This window comes from Podarcis vaucheri, assembly GCF_965113315.1.
Source record: "Podarcis vaucheri genome assembly, chromosome: 16".
Taxonomy (NCBI): Eukaryota; Metazoa; Chordata; class Lepidosauria; order Squamata; family Lacertidae; genus Podarcis; species Podarcis vaucheri.
This window is the reverse complement of record NC_138754.1, coordinates 18,553,767-18,568,229: the sequence shown is the minus strand read 5'-3', so window position 1 is coordinate 18,568,229 and position 14,463 is coordinate 18,553,767. Positions and strand designations below refer to the sequence as shown.

The 14,463-nt window shown below is 42.5% G+C and overlaps 1 protein-coding gene and 1 long non-coding RNA gene across 2 annotated transcripts in view; one reads left to right on the top strand and one right to left on the bottom strand.

Moving 5' to 3' along the window:
- The window catches only part of LOC309521471, a 177,863-nt gene that overhangs the window by 47,904 nt on the left and 115,496 nt on the right, over nt 1–14,463 (bottom strand). The window lies entirely within an intron of this gene.
- Nucleotides 4,514–8,751, top strand: LOC309521460 (arylacetamide deacetylase-like 3). The gene is made up of 2 exons (XM_082203988.1): nt 4,514–5,614; nt 7,318–8,751. Exons 1-2 carry the CDS (start codon nt 5,562–5,564, stop codon nt 8,090–8,092), a joined length of 828 nt encoding a protein of 275 aa, XP_082060114.1. The 5' UTR covers nt 4,514–5,561; the 3' UTR covers nt 8,093–8,751.

Here is a 14,463-nt window from a genome sequence, read left to right as displayed (position 1 = left end):
TTATGAGGAACGGCTAAGGGAGCTGGGCATGTTTAGCCTGGAGAAGAGGAGGTTAAGGGGTGATATGATAGCCATGTTCAAATATATAAAAGGATGTCACATAGAGGAGGGAGAAAGGTTGTTTTCTGCTGCTCCAGAGAAGCGGACACAGAGCAATGGATCCAAACTACAAGAAAGAAGATTCCACCTAAACATTAGGAAGAACTTCCTGACAGTAAGAGCTGTCCGACAGTGGAATTTGCTGCCAAGGAGTGTGGTGGAGTCTCCTACTTTGGAGGTCTTTAAGCAGAGGCTTGACAACCATATGTCAGGAGTGCTCTGATGGTGTTTCCTGCTTGGCAGGGGGTTGGACCTGATGGCCCTTGTGGTCTCTTCCAACTCTATGATTCTATGATTCTATGATTCTCTTTTGTTGGAACTTCTTCATCACTTTTTTATTGATTTTCCAGATTTTAACCCAATTATAAAAATTATAACAAATTAATACAATTCTGTGTAAGTGACTTCCTGCGTGCCGTCCTTGATCCGTCCTTATCTTCCAATGTTACTGACTGCGTTTACATACTCTTATTGAAGTAAATAGTATAACAGACCCTGAGGATTGCCACACCCCTTGTTACTGGTTTGGGAGTCTTCTCTTTCTAGAAGATCTCTCCCCTCCTGACTGGAATGAGACGCATGTAGGCTGTATCCACACAGCTTCTACTTCTCCTGGCTCAAAGTCAGCCCTCTAGCTAGCTCCTGGCATAAAACTCTCCCAAGACACTCAAACCAAGCCCAGTCTAAAAACTCCCTCAGAAACTGCTCCTTTTATTTTTCTCCTCCCACTCTGCTTAGTACTCTTTTTTTAAAAAAAATAGTATTTATTAAAGTTTTAAGTTTACAAAAAGGCAAAAGAAAAAACACCAAATTAAACAATAACAAAACCAATACATCACAATAAAAAACAGAAAAATAAAAACAATTAAAAACAAAGGAAAAAAGAAAAAAGAGGAAAAAACAAATCGAACCTTCCCATAACTTATCTTTCATTTGCTTGTTTCCCTGACCTCCTCACACCTCCCTTTTTTGTATTCTAAATCAAATATCCATTTCAGCAAATCCTTTCCCTCTCTTCAAAATTTTTATCCTGAAAATTTATCTTGATCTTGATATAAGTTTACTTTCCCTCTTTTCATCAATTAACAGTCTATTTTCCTTAAATCTTTGATACATTTTTGCTAAAATCACCTAGATTCATTCCAACATCATTCTAACATTCATTAATTGTACAATGTTTCTGTAAATAGTCTTTAAATTTCTTCCAATCTTCCTCCACCAACTCTTCTCCCTGGTCTCGGATTCTGCCAGTCATTTCCGCCAATTCCATGTAATCCATCAGCTTCATCTGCCATTCTTCCAGAGTGGGTAGATCTTGTGTCTTCCAATACTTTGCAATAAGTATTCTTGCTGCTGTTGTGGCGTACATAAAGAAAGTTCTGTCCTTCTTTGGCACCAATTGGCCGACCATGCCCAGGAGAAAGGCCTCTGGTTTCTTCAGAAAGGTATATTTAAATACCCTTTTCATTTCATTTTAGATCATCTCCCAGAATGCCTTAATCTTTGGGCATGTCCACCAAAGGTGAAAGAATGTACCTTCAATTTCATTACATTTCCAACATTTATTGTCGGGCAAATGATAATTTTTTGCAAGCTTGACTGGTGTTATGTACCACCTGTAAATCATTTTCATTAAATTCTCTTTTAAGGCATTGCATGCCGTAAATTTCATACCGGTGGTCCATAACTGTTCCCAGTCAGCCATCATAATATTATGTCCAACATCCTGTGCCCATTTAATCATAGCAGATTTCACCATTTCATCCTGGGTATTCCATTTCAACAGCAAGTTATACATTCTTGACAAATTCTTAACTTTAGGGTCTAACAATTTTGTTTCCAGCTTTGATCTTTCCACCTGAAAACCTAGTTTTTTATCCTGATTATATGCCTCCATTATTTGATAATAATGGAGCCAATCTCGCACTTTGTTTTTTATTTTTCAAAGCTCTGTAATTTTAATCTGTCACCCTCTAGTTCCAAAATTTCCCAATACTTCGGCCATTTGGCCTCCATATTGAGTTTTTTCTGGGCCTTTGCCTCCATAGGTGACAGCCATCTTGGGGTTTTATTTTCTAACAAATCCTTATATCTTATCCAGACATTAAACAGTGCTTTTCTTACAATATGGTTTTTGAACGCTTTGTGTGCTTTGACCTTATCATACCACAAATATGCATGCCAACCAAATACATTATTGAAACCTTCCAGATCCAAAACATCCGTGTTTTCAAGAAGCATTCATTCTCTCAGCCAGCAAAATGCGGCTGATTCATAATAAAGTTTTAAGTCTGGGAGGGCAAATCCACCTCTCATGTGGGCTTCCCAATGAGGGGCTGCCTCTCTTATCGGTTTCTGAGGTAAACTTTCCTTTGGTTTGCTGAAAGTTATTCTTGTTTGTTTCCCAATATCTCCCACCAAACTTTGGCCCATCAAATCCATGGTCTCTGATTTCATTTATTTTATCGGCTAAACCCTGCTGCTTCCTCTATTGTCTTGGGGTTTCTTTCTTTTATCAGGTACTTCAATTGGCCATTTATTGTGTCGTAAAATTGCTCCAACGCCATCACTTCTCTAATCTTAGGTACTGTGTCTGCATTCTCTTGCTCTAACCATATTGTGAGGTAAGTTTTTATCTTTGCACCCATCTGCGCATAGGTTTCCTCCCTCACCTTTGTCACACTTCTAAATTTTTTCCTCAACTGCTCTGAGGTAATCCCAAAGCGTGTATATGTTAACTACTTGTACACCTCAAAATTTCGGGATTGTTCTTCAGTCATTTGAGCCTATAATTCGGCCAGAGGACCGCTTATTCTAGCTCTCAAGATCATCATTTTATCTTCCTCTCTTACTTGAAAATCGTGACAGGCTCTCTCGAAGACTTCTAGAAATGCTTCTGGGCTATCCCTATCTCTAAATTCAGGAAAGCGTTTTAAACCTATCTTCATTTGATTCTGCCCATGGGTTTTATTTTCTATTTTCTAATACCATTAGTTCCAACCGTCTCATCTCTAACTGAAACCGCTGCTGTTCCCTTTCCTGCTCTGCCCTCAATTTTTCTTTTTCCAATTCTTTCTCAAGCCTCAATTGTTCAGTTTCTTGCTCAGCTCTCAATTTTTCTTTTTCCAATTCTTGCTGAAGCCTATTTTTATCAAGCTCTAATTTCAAGTTATATTCTTGTACTAATTTCCACTTTTCAAAATCCTCTGAAAACTGTGGAACTTCTGCTTCAGGTGGGGTTTTAGTCATCTCTTCTATTCTGGTTTCTTCCCCCTGGGAATTCCCATTCTCTTCTCCAGAGCTTTCATGTGGGTTTTCTCTCACTGGGTGCTTAGTATTCTTGGGTGGCATTATGGTTGAGTCAGTATTTTGCACTAATTAAATAAGAGACTTTTACTCTCAGCACTGTTCCTCCCGGCTTGGCTTTCCAAGACCCCGGTCCCCAAAGTATAGCTTTAGGTTTTTTCCTCTAACCTTTCAAGCTTACTTCCTCTGACCCTGAGCCTAAGCCTCCGCCAGAACAGTCTTTTGAGATCTCTTGCTCTTATTGTTATCTCGGCCAAATGGCAATCTGAGGTTTATCCTCAATCACACCCTCAGGCCAGGTAATCTCTTCACCAGTTTTACCCTTCCCCTCTCCAGGTGTATTGTTTCCCCTCACAGGCACTTAGACTTATCGAATCCCGCTGCTGTCGCCAATTTTGTGGCGGCAGGTTCGGTTGTTATCCCACCGCTGCACCACCAATTTTGTGGCAATCACACAGGGTCCCCAGACGTTTCACGGTCTATTGACCCTGTGCCTACAACTTCAAACTAAATTATTCCCAACTATCTATCTAACTCCCTAACAATTCCTCCCACTCTCTCACAATACAACTCAACCCCCACTGCGTATTCCACCCTCTTCCTTCTCCAACACCCAAGCCTCAACTCCCAACTGACAAACCTCAACTCCCAACTCCCAAACCTCAACCGCCAGCCCCCAGACCTCAACTGACTTTTCAAAACCTCCCACTCTCTCTTTTACTCCCCCCTCGCATTCTCACTGGTCAATCACCTCACACCCATTTTAACCCTTTCCTTCACACATCCTAGGGGGCAAACGCCACAGACGGGACTCCAGAGCGGATTGTGGTCGCTAGTAGAGGTGTATTGTTAGAAGACAATTTGTCATTGTAATTTAATGTAAAGATCCTGAAATGTTTGCCATGGACGGGGGTGAGGTGGGGGTGATTTGTGCAGCCTATACATGGTTGTTGTTGTTATTTTCTACAAGAAGGTAGCATACATATATTAATAATAATAATAATAATAATAATAATAATAATAATAATAATAATAATATCTTTATTGTCATTGCCCCCTCTCGGGGACAACGAAATTATTATGAAATAATAATAATAATAATAATAATAATAATAATAATAATAATAATATATTTATACCCTGCCCATCTGGCTGGGTTTCCTTAGCTACTCTGGGCGGCTTCCAATAAAATATTAAAATAAAATAGTCCTTCAGATATTAAAAGCTTCCCTAAACAGGGCTGCCTTCAGATGTCTTCTAAAAATCTGGTAGGTGTTTTCTTCCTTTGACATCTGGTGGGAGGGCATTCCAAAGGGTGGGCACTACTACAGAGAAGGCCCTCTGCCTGGTTCCCTGTAACTTTGCTTCTTGCAGTGAGGGAACTGCAAGAAGGCCCTCGGTGCTGGACCTCAGTGTCCAGGCAGAACTATAGGGGTGGAGATGCTCCTTCAGGTATACTGGATGGAGGCCGGTTAGGGCTTTAAAGGTCAGCACCAACACTTTGAATTGTGCTTGGAAACGTACTGGGAGCCAATTTAGGTCTTTCAAGACCGGTGTTATATGGTCTCGGCGGCTGCTCCCAGTCACCAGTCTAGTGGCTGCATTCTGGATTAGTTGTAGTTTCCGGGTCACCTTGAAAGGTAGCCCCACGTAGAGCACATTGCAGTAGTCCAAGCAGGAAATAACTAGCGCATGCACCACTCTGGCGAGACAGTCTGCGGGCAGGTAGGGTCTCAGCCTGCATTCCAGATGGAGCTGGTAAACAGTTGCCCTGGACGCAGAATTGACCTGTGCCTCCATGGACATTAAAAACAGACATTTATGACACAGCAATATTAATCATATTCAGTCCTTTTTTTCTAGAAAAAGAGGTGCCAGTACTCACCATGAAGTTGTTAAGGTAAGTGCCACACTTTTAAACAACAACAACAACAAAGAGGTGCCGGTATTGCATACCCTTGTGTACCCCCGGGGGGAAAAGTATTGGTCATATCTGTTAATTTCAACAGTTTTACTTTCAGTAGGACTAACTCACAGTGGATTCAACTCACAGTGATTTCAATGTGAACGACCAAGGAAATGTGTAATGGAGCGTAACAAATAATTGCTCACAGCAGGCAGTGTGTGATGTGTTTCCCCCCCCAGGAACCTCTGAAATGATCTGCCGTTCCATTGCCCACCAAACTGACTCAGTGGTTATGTGTGCTGAGTAAGTATCTTCATGCTTGTTGTAGCAGAAAAAAGAGTATTTCCCCTCAGTTTCTAACCCTTCCACATGAGCCCAGAAAAAAGCTGATTTTGCCAACATGGTGAATTTGCCAACCTTTAGAATGGGTGTTCACCTTTGTATTTTGATTTTTATGCCTTTGGACCCAATCCCTCTGCCTTTAATGATAAGAAGAGCTCTGCTGGATTAGGCCATTAAACTACTTTTACAGAAAACCACCACATCAACCCATAAAAAGCCATTAGGATTCTTCTCCTAAGGCAAAATGGCCCTGTGGTTGAGAGGGAAAGTACAGCTGGAGTTAAGGTGAACTTCTCTTTGGCAAAATAAAAAAAATCCTTCCAGTAGCACCTTAAAGACCAACTAAGTTAGTTCTTGGTATGAGCTTTCGTGTGCATGCACACTTCTTCAGTAAGCAGAGATAGCTTCCAATGTGGATGGCTTTGAAAAGGGATTAAATAATTGGGCAGAGTATAAGGCTACCAGTGGCTCCTAGCTATGCTGGCTATAGTCTGCCTCTATGGTCAGAATCTGATTTGACCAGCGGCCACTGAGAATGGGATGCTGAACTAGCATTATATTTGGGTGCAGAGCATCAGCCACAGGGGCTGAATGCTGCACTCTGGGCCTCTTCATTTCCCCTCTGACCCCAGACCCCACCCCTGCACCATTGCCCCTCTTTTGCACCATCCTTGAGGGGCATCTGACTGGTGTGAATGTGTCTTGCTTGCTTGGTTGGAGAGTAGAGAAAGGTGTGTGGCTGTGTGTAGGAACCAACCTACTTGTCCAGTGGGAAAGTTCGCATTTGCTTTCCATTTTGCTCTCTGGTCCCACCCACAGCTGACATGTGGCCCCCAGGAAGGTTGCATAGAAAGGAATGTGGCCCTAGGGGTGCCACCCTTGCAATATGCCATTGCAGGAAAATGCTGCAAAGTGTATGATGTGTTATGTACTGAAGTTCTCACCCTGGGCCAGCAGGGGGATACTGTAGATCAGGGGTGTCAAACTCAAATTCATCGGGGGCCGCATCAGCAGTTTGGTCACCCTCAAAGGGCCGGTTGTATCTGTAGGACTTACAGTACAGGAGAGAAGGGTTCAGGCAGCCATTGGATCTGTCACATCACAGGATGGCATGCGCTCAATATAAAAACAAGTGGAGGTTTCCGGAATGCATGTAAAGTGGAGGTTTCCTGTGTAGAACGGCCGGCGCGCTAGAGGGCAGACGTTCTCTGGCTTGTAGGCTGCCGCACATGCGCTGAAGAGGCGGCTTTCTTGTGTCAAAAAAAAAAAAAAGCGAGAATAAAAGGTGAAGGCCGGCAGCCGGCAGCGGCTACACGGGCCACATTACGAGGTCTGGTGGGCCGGATTCGGCCCCCGGGCCTTGTGTTTGACACCCGTGCTGTAGATAGCTATGAAAATGAAGGATTGAAAGTGACGTTCAGTGATTGGATAGTTTGTATGCAAATGAAGGATTGAAAGTGACGTTCAGTGATTGGCTAGTTACAGAAAATGGTTACTGTTGCATTCTAGTGGAGCTCTATATAAGCAGGCTGACCGGGCTCCTCAGTTCAGTTCTGTTCCAGCTTACAAATAAAGAGCTGCTTTGGAAGAATCGCTGTGTCGTCTGATATGTTCGCCCACAACTTAACATGATGAATGCTGATGACATCTTGCCTTCTCTTTAGGTATCACTTAGCTCCTGAGCATCTGTATCCAGTCCCTGTACTGGACTGTTTAACTGCTGTAATATACTTTATGAAAAATGCAAAGGAATATGGAGTGGACACCAGCCGCATTGCCATTGCTGGGGAGAGTAGTGGAGGCACTTTTACTGCAGCCATTTGCCAAGAACTGGTGACCAGAGAGGACCTCCCAAGAGTGCGAGCTCAGGTCCTCATTTACCCATTCCTCCAAGGAATGGACTTCAATCTGCCATCCTATCAGCAAAACCATTCAGTTCCTTTCTTGTTCCGGAAAAGAACTGTCAAAGTTGGTTTGACATATCTCACTGGGAAGACAATGAATGTAGATGGAGTTCTGAAAGGCGCCCATGTCCCTCCTGATTTGAGAGAGAAATACCAAAAATGGATAAGTGCTGATAACATTCCAGAAGAATTTAAAGCTAGGGGCTATGTTCCTGTAGAACCTGCTCCATTTTCAGAAGAACTTTATGAACAAGTTAAAAGAGGTACTGAGACAATGTTTGCCCCCCTTTTAGCAGAGGATGACATAATCCGCCAGCTCCCGGGGACTTTCATTCTAACCTGTGAATATGATGGATTCCGGGATGATGGGCTGTTGTACAAGAAGCGGCTAGAGGACCACGGTGTGCCAGTGACATGGTATCATGTTCAAGATGGATACCATGGAATAATGACCATGGCTGGTTTGCAGGCAATTGAATTTCCGAGCACACAGAAATGTTTGCAGAATGTAATACAGTTCTTAAAAGGTTTATAGAAATGAATGACCTTGTAGGAGTGCAAATATCCAGAGTGTGGGGTCAGGTGGGACTACTATGAGGTATTATAAAATATGCATCAAGTCATTGTGTCCACGATGAATGCATTGTGTTGACTGGGTTTAATTTATTGACAATAATTTCTGACCAAATCCCACAACCCTCTGCATCTCTGGCCATTTCCTCTACCGCCCATCTCTCTTGCTTGACAAGTCACTTACACAGCCCAGTTGCTTCGCCAGGCAGGCATCCTGGGTCATCAAAGACAGTGGGCAGTTTCTTTGATGTAGCTTTTCTGATGTTAATCTTAGGATGTTAATCTTATGGCCAGGAAACAGATCTCACCTGATGGTTATAATGATCGCTGTCTTCCTGGCCATCCTCCTTATCATGTATATTGCTTGTTTATGACCTCAGGGGTTGCCAAATGTACTCCTTTGTAGTTCTGTTTTGTTTACCCCAGAAATATGTGTGCTTAATTAGTTTTGGTAGTTTAACTTTGTCCCCATATAGGGTTTGTTGAAATGCACAGAGGAAATCTGATTGGTTCTTACGAACACTCTGTAAAAGTTCTTTTGTGAATAAAACGACCTGGGCCGAGGGGTGGAGGCACGCAGAGATTATTATATGCACCCTTCCCAGAGTCTTGCTGGTTCAAGCCTCTGTGTATTCTTATTAATCAGATTTCAATCCTTCCTTTACTTTGAGAACACCTCAAGTGGTGCTCCAGGTGAGGCAAACCTAAAAGGGAACCGTGTGAGGCTTGGGGGGGGGACCTCAACGTGTGAGGCAAAGCTAAAAAGAAAAACTCAGCATTTGAGGCACAGCAAAAGGAAACCTCAGCAAAAGGAAACCCCCATGATTGGACTCTCCTCGGAGCTAGCAACCTGCTATCCCTTGGTCGCGGTGGATCATCTCCTGCAAAACGATTCCCGGACTTAGGATCTCATTTGATCGGAATGAGCCCCAAAGACGTGCGTCTATTACCCTTCAGGTGAGATCATGAGAAGCAAGTTTTCACATGTGCAGGAAAAGCATAGGAATAATTCTTCCGATAGATTTATTGCTTTATTGTTTGGCGCCCAGCCACGCTTCCCCTGCGGGCCTCTGCAGCTTCTGTTTACGCAGTGTAGCTTTGGAGCGGTCGTAAAGCAATCAGCAGAATTACACAGCATCTGTGTGTTGAAAGGGCAGTAAATAAGTCCAAACGTTTCTTCTATCCTAATATCTCTTTATTGGGAACAAAATAGCGTATTTACAATCCATAACAGCCATCAGAGTGGAGCTGCATTTTCTCTGCGTCCTTCTCTCTCAGTGCAGCGACGCAACAACCTGCTTTCGATTTTCACTCAGCTCACAGCATTCCAAGCTGCTTTCCTCACGTCCTGGCATACTTCCCTTGTACGCGCCTCCTCTCAGGCTCGAGACACAGAAGGTTAACCCTTCACTACACCCAACAATAATTTATTATTTTCTGCTAGCTCAGGAAGGGCATGATAAGCATTTAGCACCCCAGTAGAAAAATTGTTGTTAGAGATTGCTAGACTGTGCCCCTGGTTTCCAGAGGGGGGTACTTATGACATTAAGAAATTGAATGAGCTGGGAGATGCACTCCATAGACATCCTGAGGCATCTGTACAAGTCTTGCCCACCTGGCATTTGTGTAGAGACGCAGTTGGAAGGCTCTCTAACCCTTTGCTCCAGCCACCAGCTGTCTCTGTGAATACTCCCACATTGTTGCAACCCCTAGCTGCTTTTAAAAATGCCATAATATTGTTACCTCCATCTCAGCCTCTAGATTTCAAGCCTCTCTCCTCTGAGGTCATGCCAAAGGTAATTCCATTGGCAGCTTCCTTTGCCAAAGATTTGCCTGGGTCGAATGTAAATTCCATGCCACCTTCTTTGGTGGACCAATGCCTGCAAGGGGCTCAGACCACAGTGCAAAAATTGACTATTCCAAATATAGCAGAAGGAAGCAGTGAAGAAAAAACAGCTGACACCTTACCATTATTAGCAGTCTCTCCTGTTGTTCAGAATGCACAGGAACAGAGAGCCCATGAATCATTGCCCTTTGCAGTTTTTAAAAAATTGAAGCGAAGTGTGACAGAAAATGGCTTGCATGGTATTCTTGATGGGCTAAGAGCAGCCAGTACTTTAATTCCAAACCTTGACGCCTCTAAAGTTTCAATGAAACAATTGGCTTATGAAAATGAAAATGCTGATTGCAAGACTGCTCTTAAAGCGATGTACCAGAAGCCAGAAACAGATGTTGCTCAAATGAGTAAGCCTTGCCAGAATATTGACACCGAGACTCACAAATCTGCCCTCCTAGCAGCAGCTTTGTCTCCTTCAGTGCATCTTGCTAAAGACAGGCAATGCCACAATGGATGGCCTTCCAGCCTGAGTTTAAATGGGAAAACAAAGACTGTTGTGCCAGCTGCTTGTCAGTCTTTTACTGAAGCTAAATTAGCAGAGCCAGCTATTGCTTCTAACACAGTTGCTTTGAACACACAGTCTCCTGTGACAAATCTGCGCCATGCCGCTAGGGACACTGCTGGTTTGAATCTAATGACAGCAGAACTTGCTACTTTTCAGTTCCAGTTCCCTATGGTGGTGTATACAATTAAGACATAGCACACAGGTCTGATTCCACCTCAGACAGTGAGACTCATTCTTAATCGCTTTTTGCAGACTGTTTTTTCTCCTTTCCTCCCTGACTTAAAATTTCTAATGAATTTACTTTACAGCAGTTGCAGAGTTTGGGGGTCCCTTCATACACATGATTCTTTTAATACAATGCTTTCACCTACAGGACTACTTTTTCCCCAGACACTGCTGACAGAATAGTGATTTTAGAGTGGCTACACTCTGAATTGCCTAACACTGGATTTGATATTGTTGCTTGTTATTTGCTTTTTTCTAAACAGGATCCCGGGTCCCTAATGAGTTCTTTTCTTTCCTATCTGTTTGCATTTACTGATTAACTTGGGTTAGTTTATTTTAACCCTCCTAAAGATTCACGCCTAGTTTAATTCAACAGGTACCCTGAAAATTGGTTTCTGTCCAAAAACAGGTTCCTATTCAACACCTCTAGAGTGTTTTAACGTATAAGGATTCTGAAAATAACTAGCATTTTTTTTTTTGCAGCTAATCAGAAAACTGACAGAGACCAGCCTACACTTCCACTGCATTTTGTGATTTTTGTGTGAAGTGGGATATCTTTTTATCACATTTGGCTAATTCCTATCTTTCTCCTATGCTAGATTTTAATCTACTCTTTGATCTCGACACTGAAATATCTCTTAATGCGTAGAACTATGCCTTTCTGTGCTGCTCACATTTTGCTCCCATACAGAATTCAAGGATATATATATATATATATTTTAAATAATCTTTATTGCTTTTAAAACTTACAAGAAAAGAAAAAAGAAGAAAATAAGCGAAAGAAAAAGACAAAATAGAGCAGAGAAGAAAAAAAAGAGAGAGAAAAGAAAAAACAATACAAAACACAACCTTAACACACTAAACTAAACAAAGCAAAAGAACAGCAATTTAAAAACATATACCATACCATTTCATGATGTGGCATCTGAATATAGACTGCATTTTTAATCAAGGCATATATTGGCTTATATCTTGATCAGGTTCCTAAATTAAATGGGCTTAGATTTTCAAAAGTTTCATGCCAGGCAGACCAACTGCTTAAGAAAACACTGACAGTGTTTTCCTCCCAGACAAAGGCCCCCCCCCTTGATTTATAGCAGAAAACAATTCTCAAAGTCGTAAAAGCTGGAATTACAGACTGAGTGAGGACACTGACCCTACATGTTATAAAAAGGGCAGAGACCAAACATAATTAGGAATGGGTAAAGTAAAATAAAACCATTAAACTTGAGCCACAGGACAAAAGGCCAAGGGCACATGGGAAAAGGGGAAGAGGCTTTTTCTCCTATTTTATTTTGAGGCTGTAAACTGTTTCTTCCTTTTTACTTTGAGGAAGTTTATCCTTTTAAAAGGCTACCTATGTTATGTATTAAATATATTGTCTTAAATGTAATTATGCAAAGGATTTAAGAAATGCTAGATTTCATATAGTTGTATTTAGCCCCCCTTGTCAGACAAGAGACGCCAATCATGACAAATGGCTGTCAGACCTTTGTTTAAAGACCTCCAAAAGGAGATATTTCATTGATGATGCATGAGAATATGAACCCAAGGTCTCTGACATCTGTTCAAGATAAAATTTTAAAATTATTAACCATCTGTTTTGGAGGGCAAGGAAGACAAGAGGTGAGCTGGTAATTAAGATTCCTTGTTGAGACACATGTAAGATATATTACTACTTATTTGTCATTTATAGATGTAACAATATATAGCTCTTTGTGTTCCATATAAGGACAGGAGGATATGGGTGTATCTCTTAGAATTAATTATAGCAATCAGCCAATAGGAAATCCAACCAGGCTGATTGAACAGAGGCAGCCACAGGAGGAGCAAAGGGGGCTGGATTAAGGGAATATAAGTGCTGGCCATTATGGCAGGAGGCCAGGCCAGAGCTTGGTAACCATATACCACTGTGCCTCTTATTTATTTGTCTGACAAATAAATTATTTTTTTAATTTCTCTGTTGCTGCGTTGAATATTTCATTCCAGCTAAGCGTTAACCACAAGCAGGGTGCTACATTTTATGGTGCCTGCGACTCGGATAAGTGGTCTGCTGGAACGCAGCCCCTTCGCCTTACTGGACGGGGTACAAGAGAGAGGACAACTGATTGCCTACCCAGCGCGCACTGGAAAAATTTTTTCCAGGGGAACGCAGCAGTCTCGTCTGTCTGATACCCTGCCCACTGACGGCGACGGACCGGGGGGAACCAGAGAAATAAACAGGGAACCAGCTAAGGGTAAGTGCACTAAGGGGTTTTGGCCCTCCAATTAATTGGGAGGAAGAGAAGTCCTGATCAAACTTCTGCGTCTCAGTAAAGGGGAACTGAGTACGCTAGGTGGCTGGGTACATCAGATGGTGATCTGGTGTAGGGAAAAGGGAAGAATGGGAGGTAGAGTGTGTGGTGAAGTATCTGGCGCATTGTATGTGTGAGAAAGTACAGTACAATGTGTAGCTGACCTAAGTGTGGAGTGAGTACTACTTCGTTTCCCAGTAAGGTGTGTGTGTGAGTGACTGAGTGGATACTTCACAGGGCCATACAATGGGAGTTGGGGGTTCAAAGGGGGGAAATACACCTTTTGAATGTATGTTAAATAATTTTAAGAAAGCCTTCTCAGGGGCATATGGAGTCAAAATGACGCCAGAGCGCCTGAGAACGTTATGTGAACTAGAGTGGCCGAAACAAAATACTGGATGGCCATCTCAAGGAACCTTTGATATAAATTTAGTAAGCAAACTTTGGCCTAACATCGCCAAAGAAACTGGAGGGTGCCCAGAACAATTTTCATATATAGATTCCTGGCTGAGCACATTAAATAAAAATCCTCCATGGATAAGGGAATGCAAAGTCCAACGATGCAAATTATTGGCTGTAAAAGCCGAAGCTAGGAAAGGAATCTTGCCAAATAAACTCAAACCCATTTTTGAGGGACCAGAGGAAGAGGTGCTTCTATCTCCACCCTATGCTACCCCACATCGAAGGGAGCCTAATTCAAACCCTCCACCAGTTGTAACCCCAAGGCAAGAAAGTGGAACGAATAATGGGGGTGGAGTCACAGAACTTGATTCCTTGATAGATTATGATAAATATCTTCAGGAGGCATTGGAGTCCTATAATGAAGCCCAAGCAGAAGTGGTTATTCCACCTGTGAGTCCCAGTAGAACTCCATCTACAGTCTCTTTTAGTGGAATAACTGATTGCCTACCCCAAACCCCTGTACATCCAAGTCCTAGAGAATTATTACAGAAGTTACAGGGAGACCTTAATCGGTCAGCAAGCAATACAGCCAGGCGTATAAAGCTGCTAAAAGAACGCCTTGAGACAGATACCATCCCCTATGATTTGAGGCCCCTAGAGCAAAGCGAAGAGAAAGGTCACGTAGTAGCCCCTCTTAGAAGAGTATTTGATGCACTTGAGGAGCCTGTGCTGGTTAATGGGCAACCCGGACCACGGCCACCTCGAACTTCGATCCTCCAGTACATTCCATTCACAACTACGGATCTGATGAATTGGAAAACACCCTATCTTTCGCAGAAAAACCTCAGGCTATGATGGACTCGGTGACTTCAATAGTAGATACTCATAGTCCTACTTGGACAGATTGTCGCCAGCTCCTGAATACTCTCTTCACCACTGAGGAAAGGAGAGACATAATTGAAAAGGCACAGATATATTTGCGTGAGCAGGCCAGAGTGGGAAATATTTAT

What these genes read in the sequence shown, in the direction of transcription:
- LOC309521460 (XM_082203988.1), top strand. Translation starts at nt 5,562, where the DNA reads ATGATCTGCCGTTCCATTGCCCACCAAACTGACTCAGTGGTTATGTGT. An exon ending in TCAGTGGTTATGTGTGCTGA is followed by an intron (nt 5,615 to 7,317) that starts GTAAGTATCTTC and finishes CCTTCTCTTTAG; the next exon opens with GTATCACTTAGCTCCTGAGC.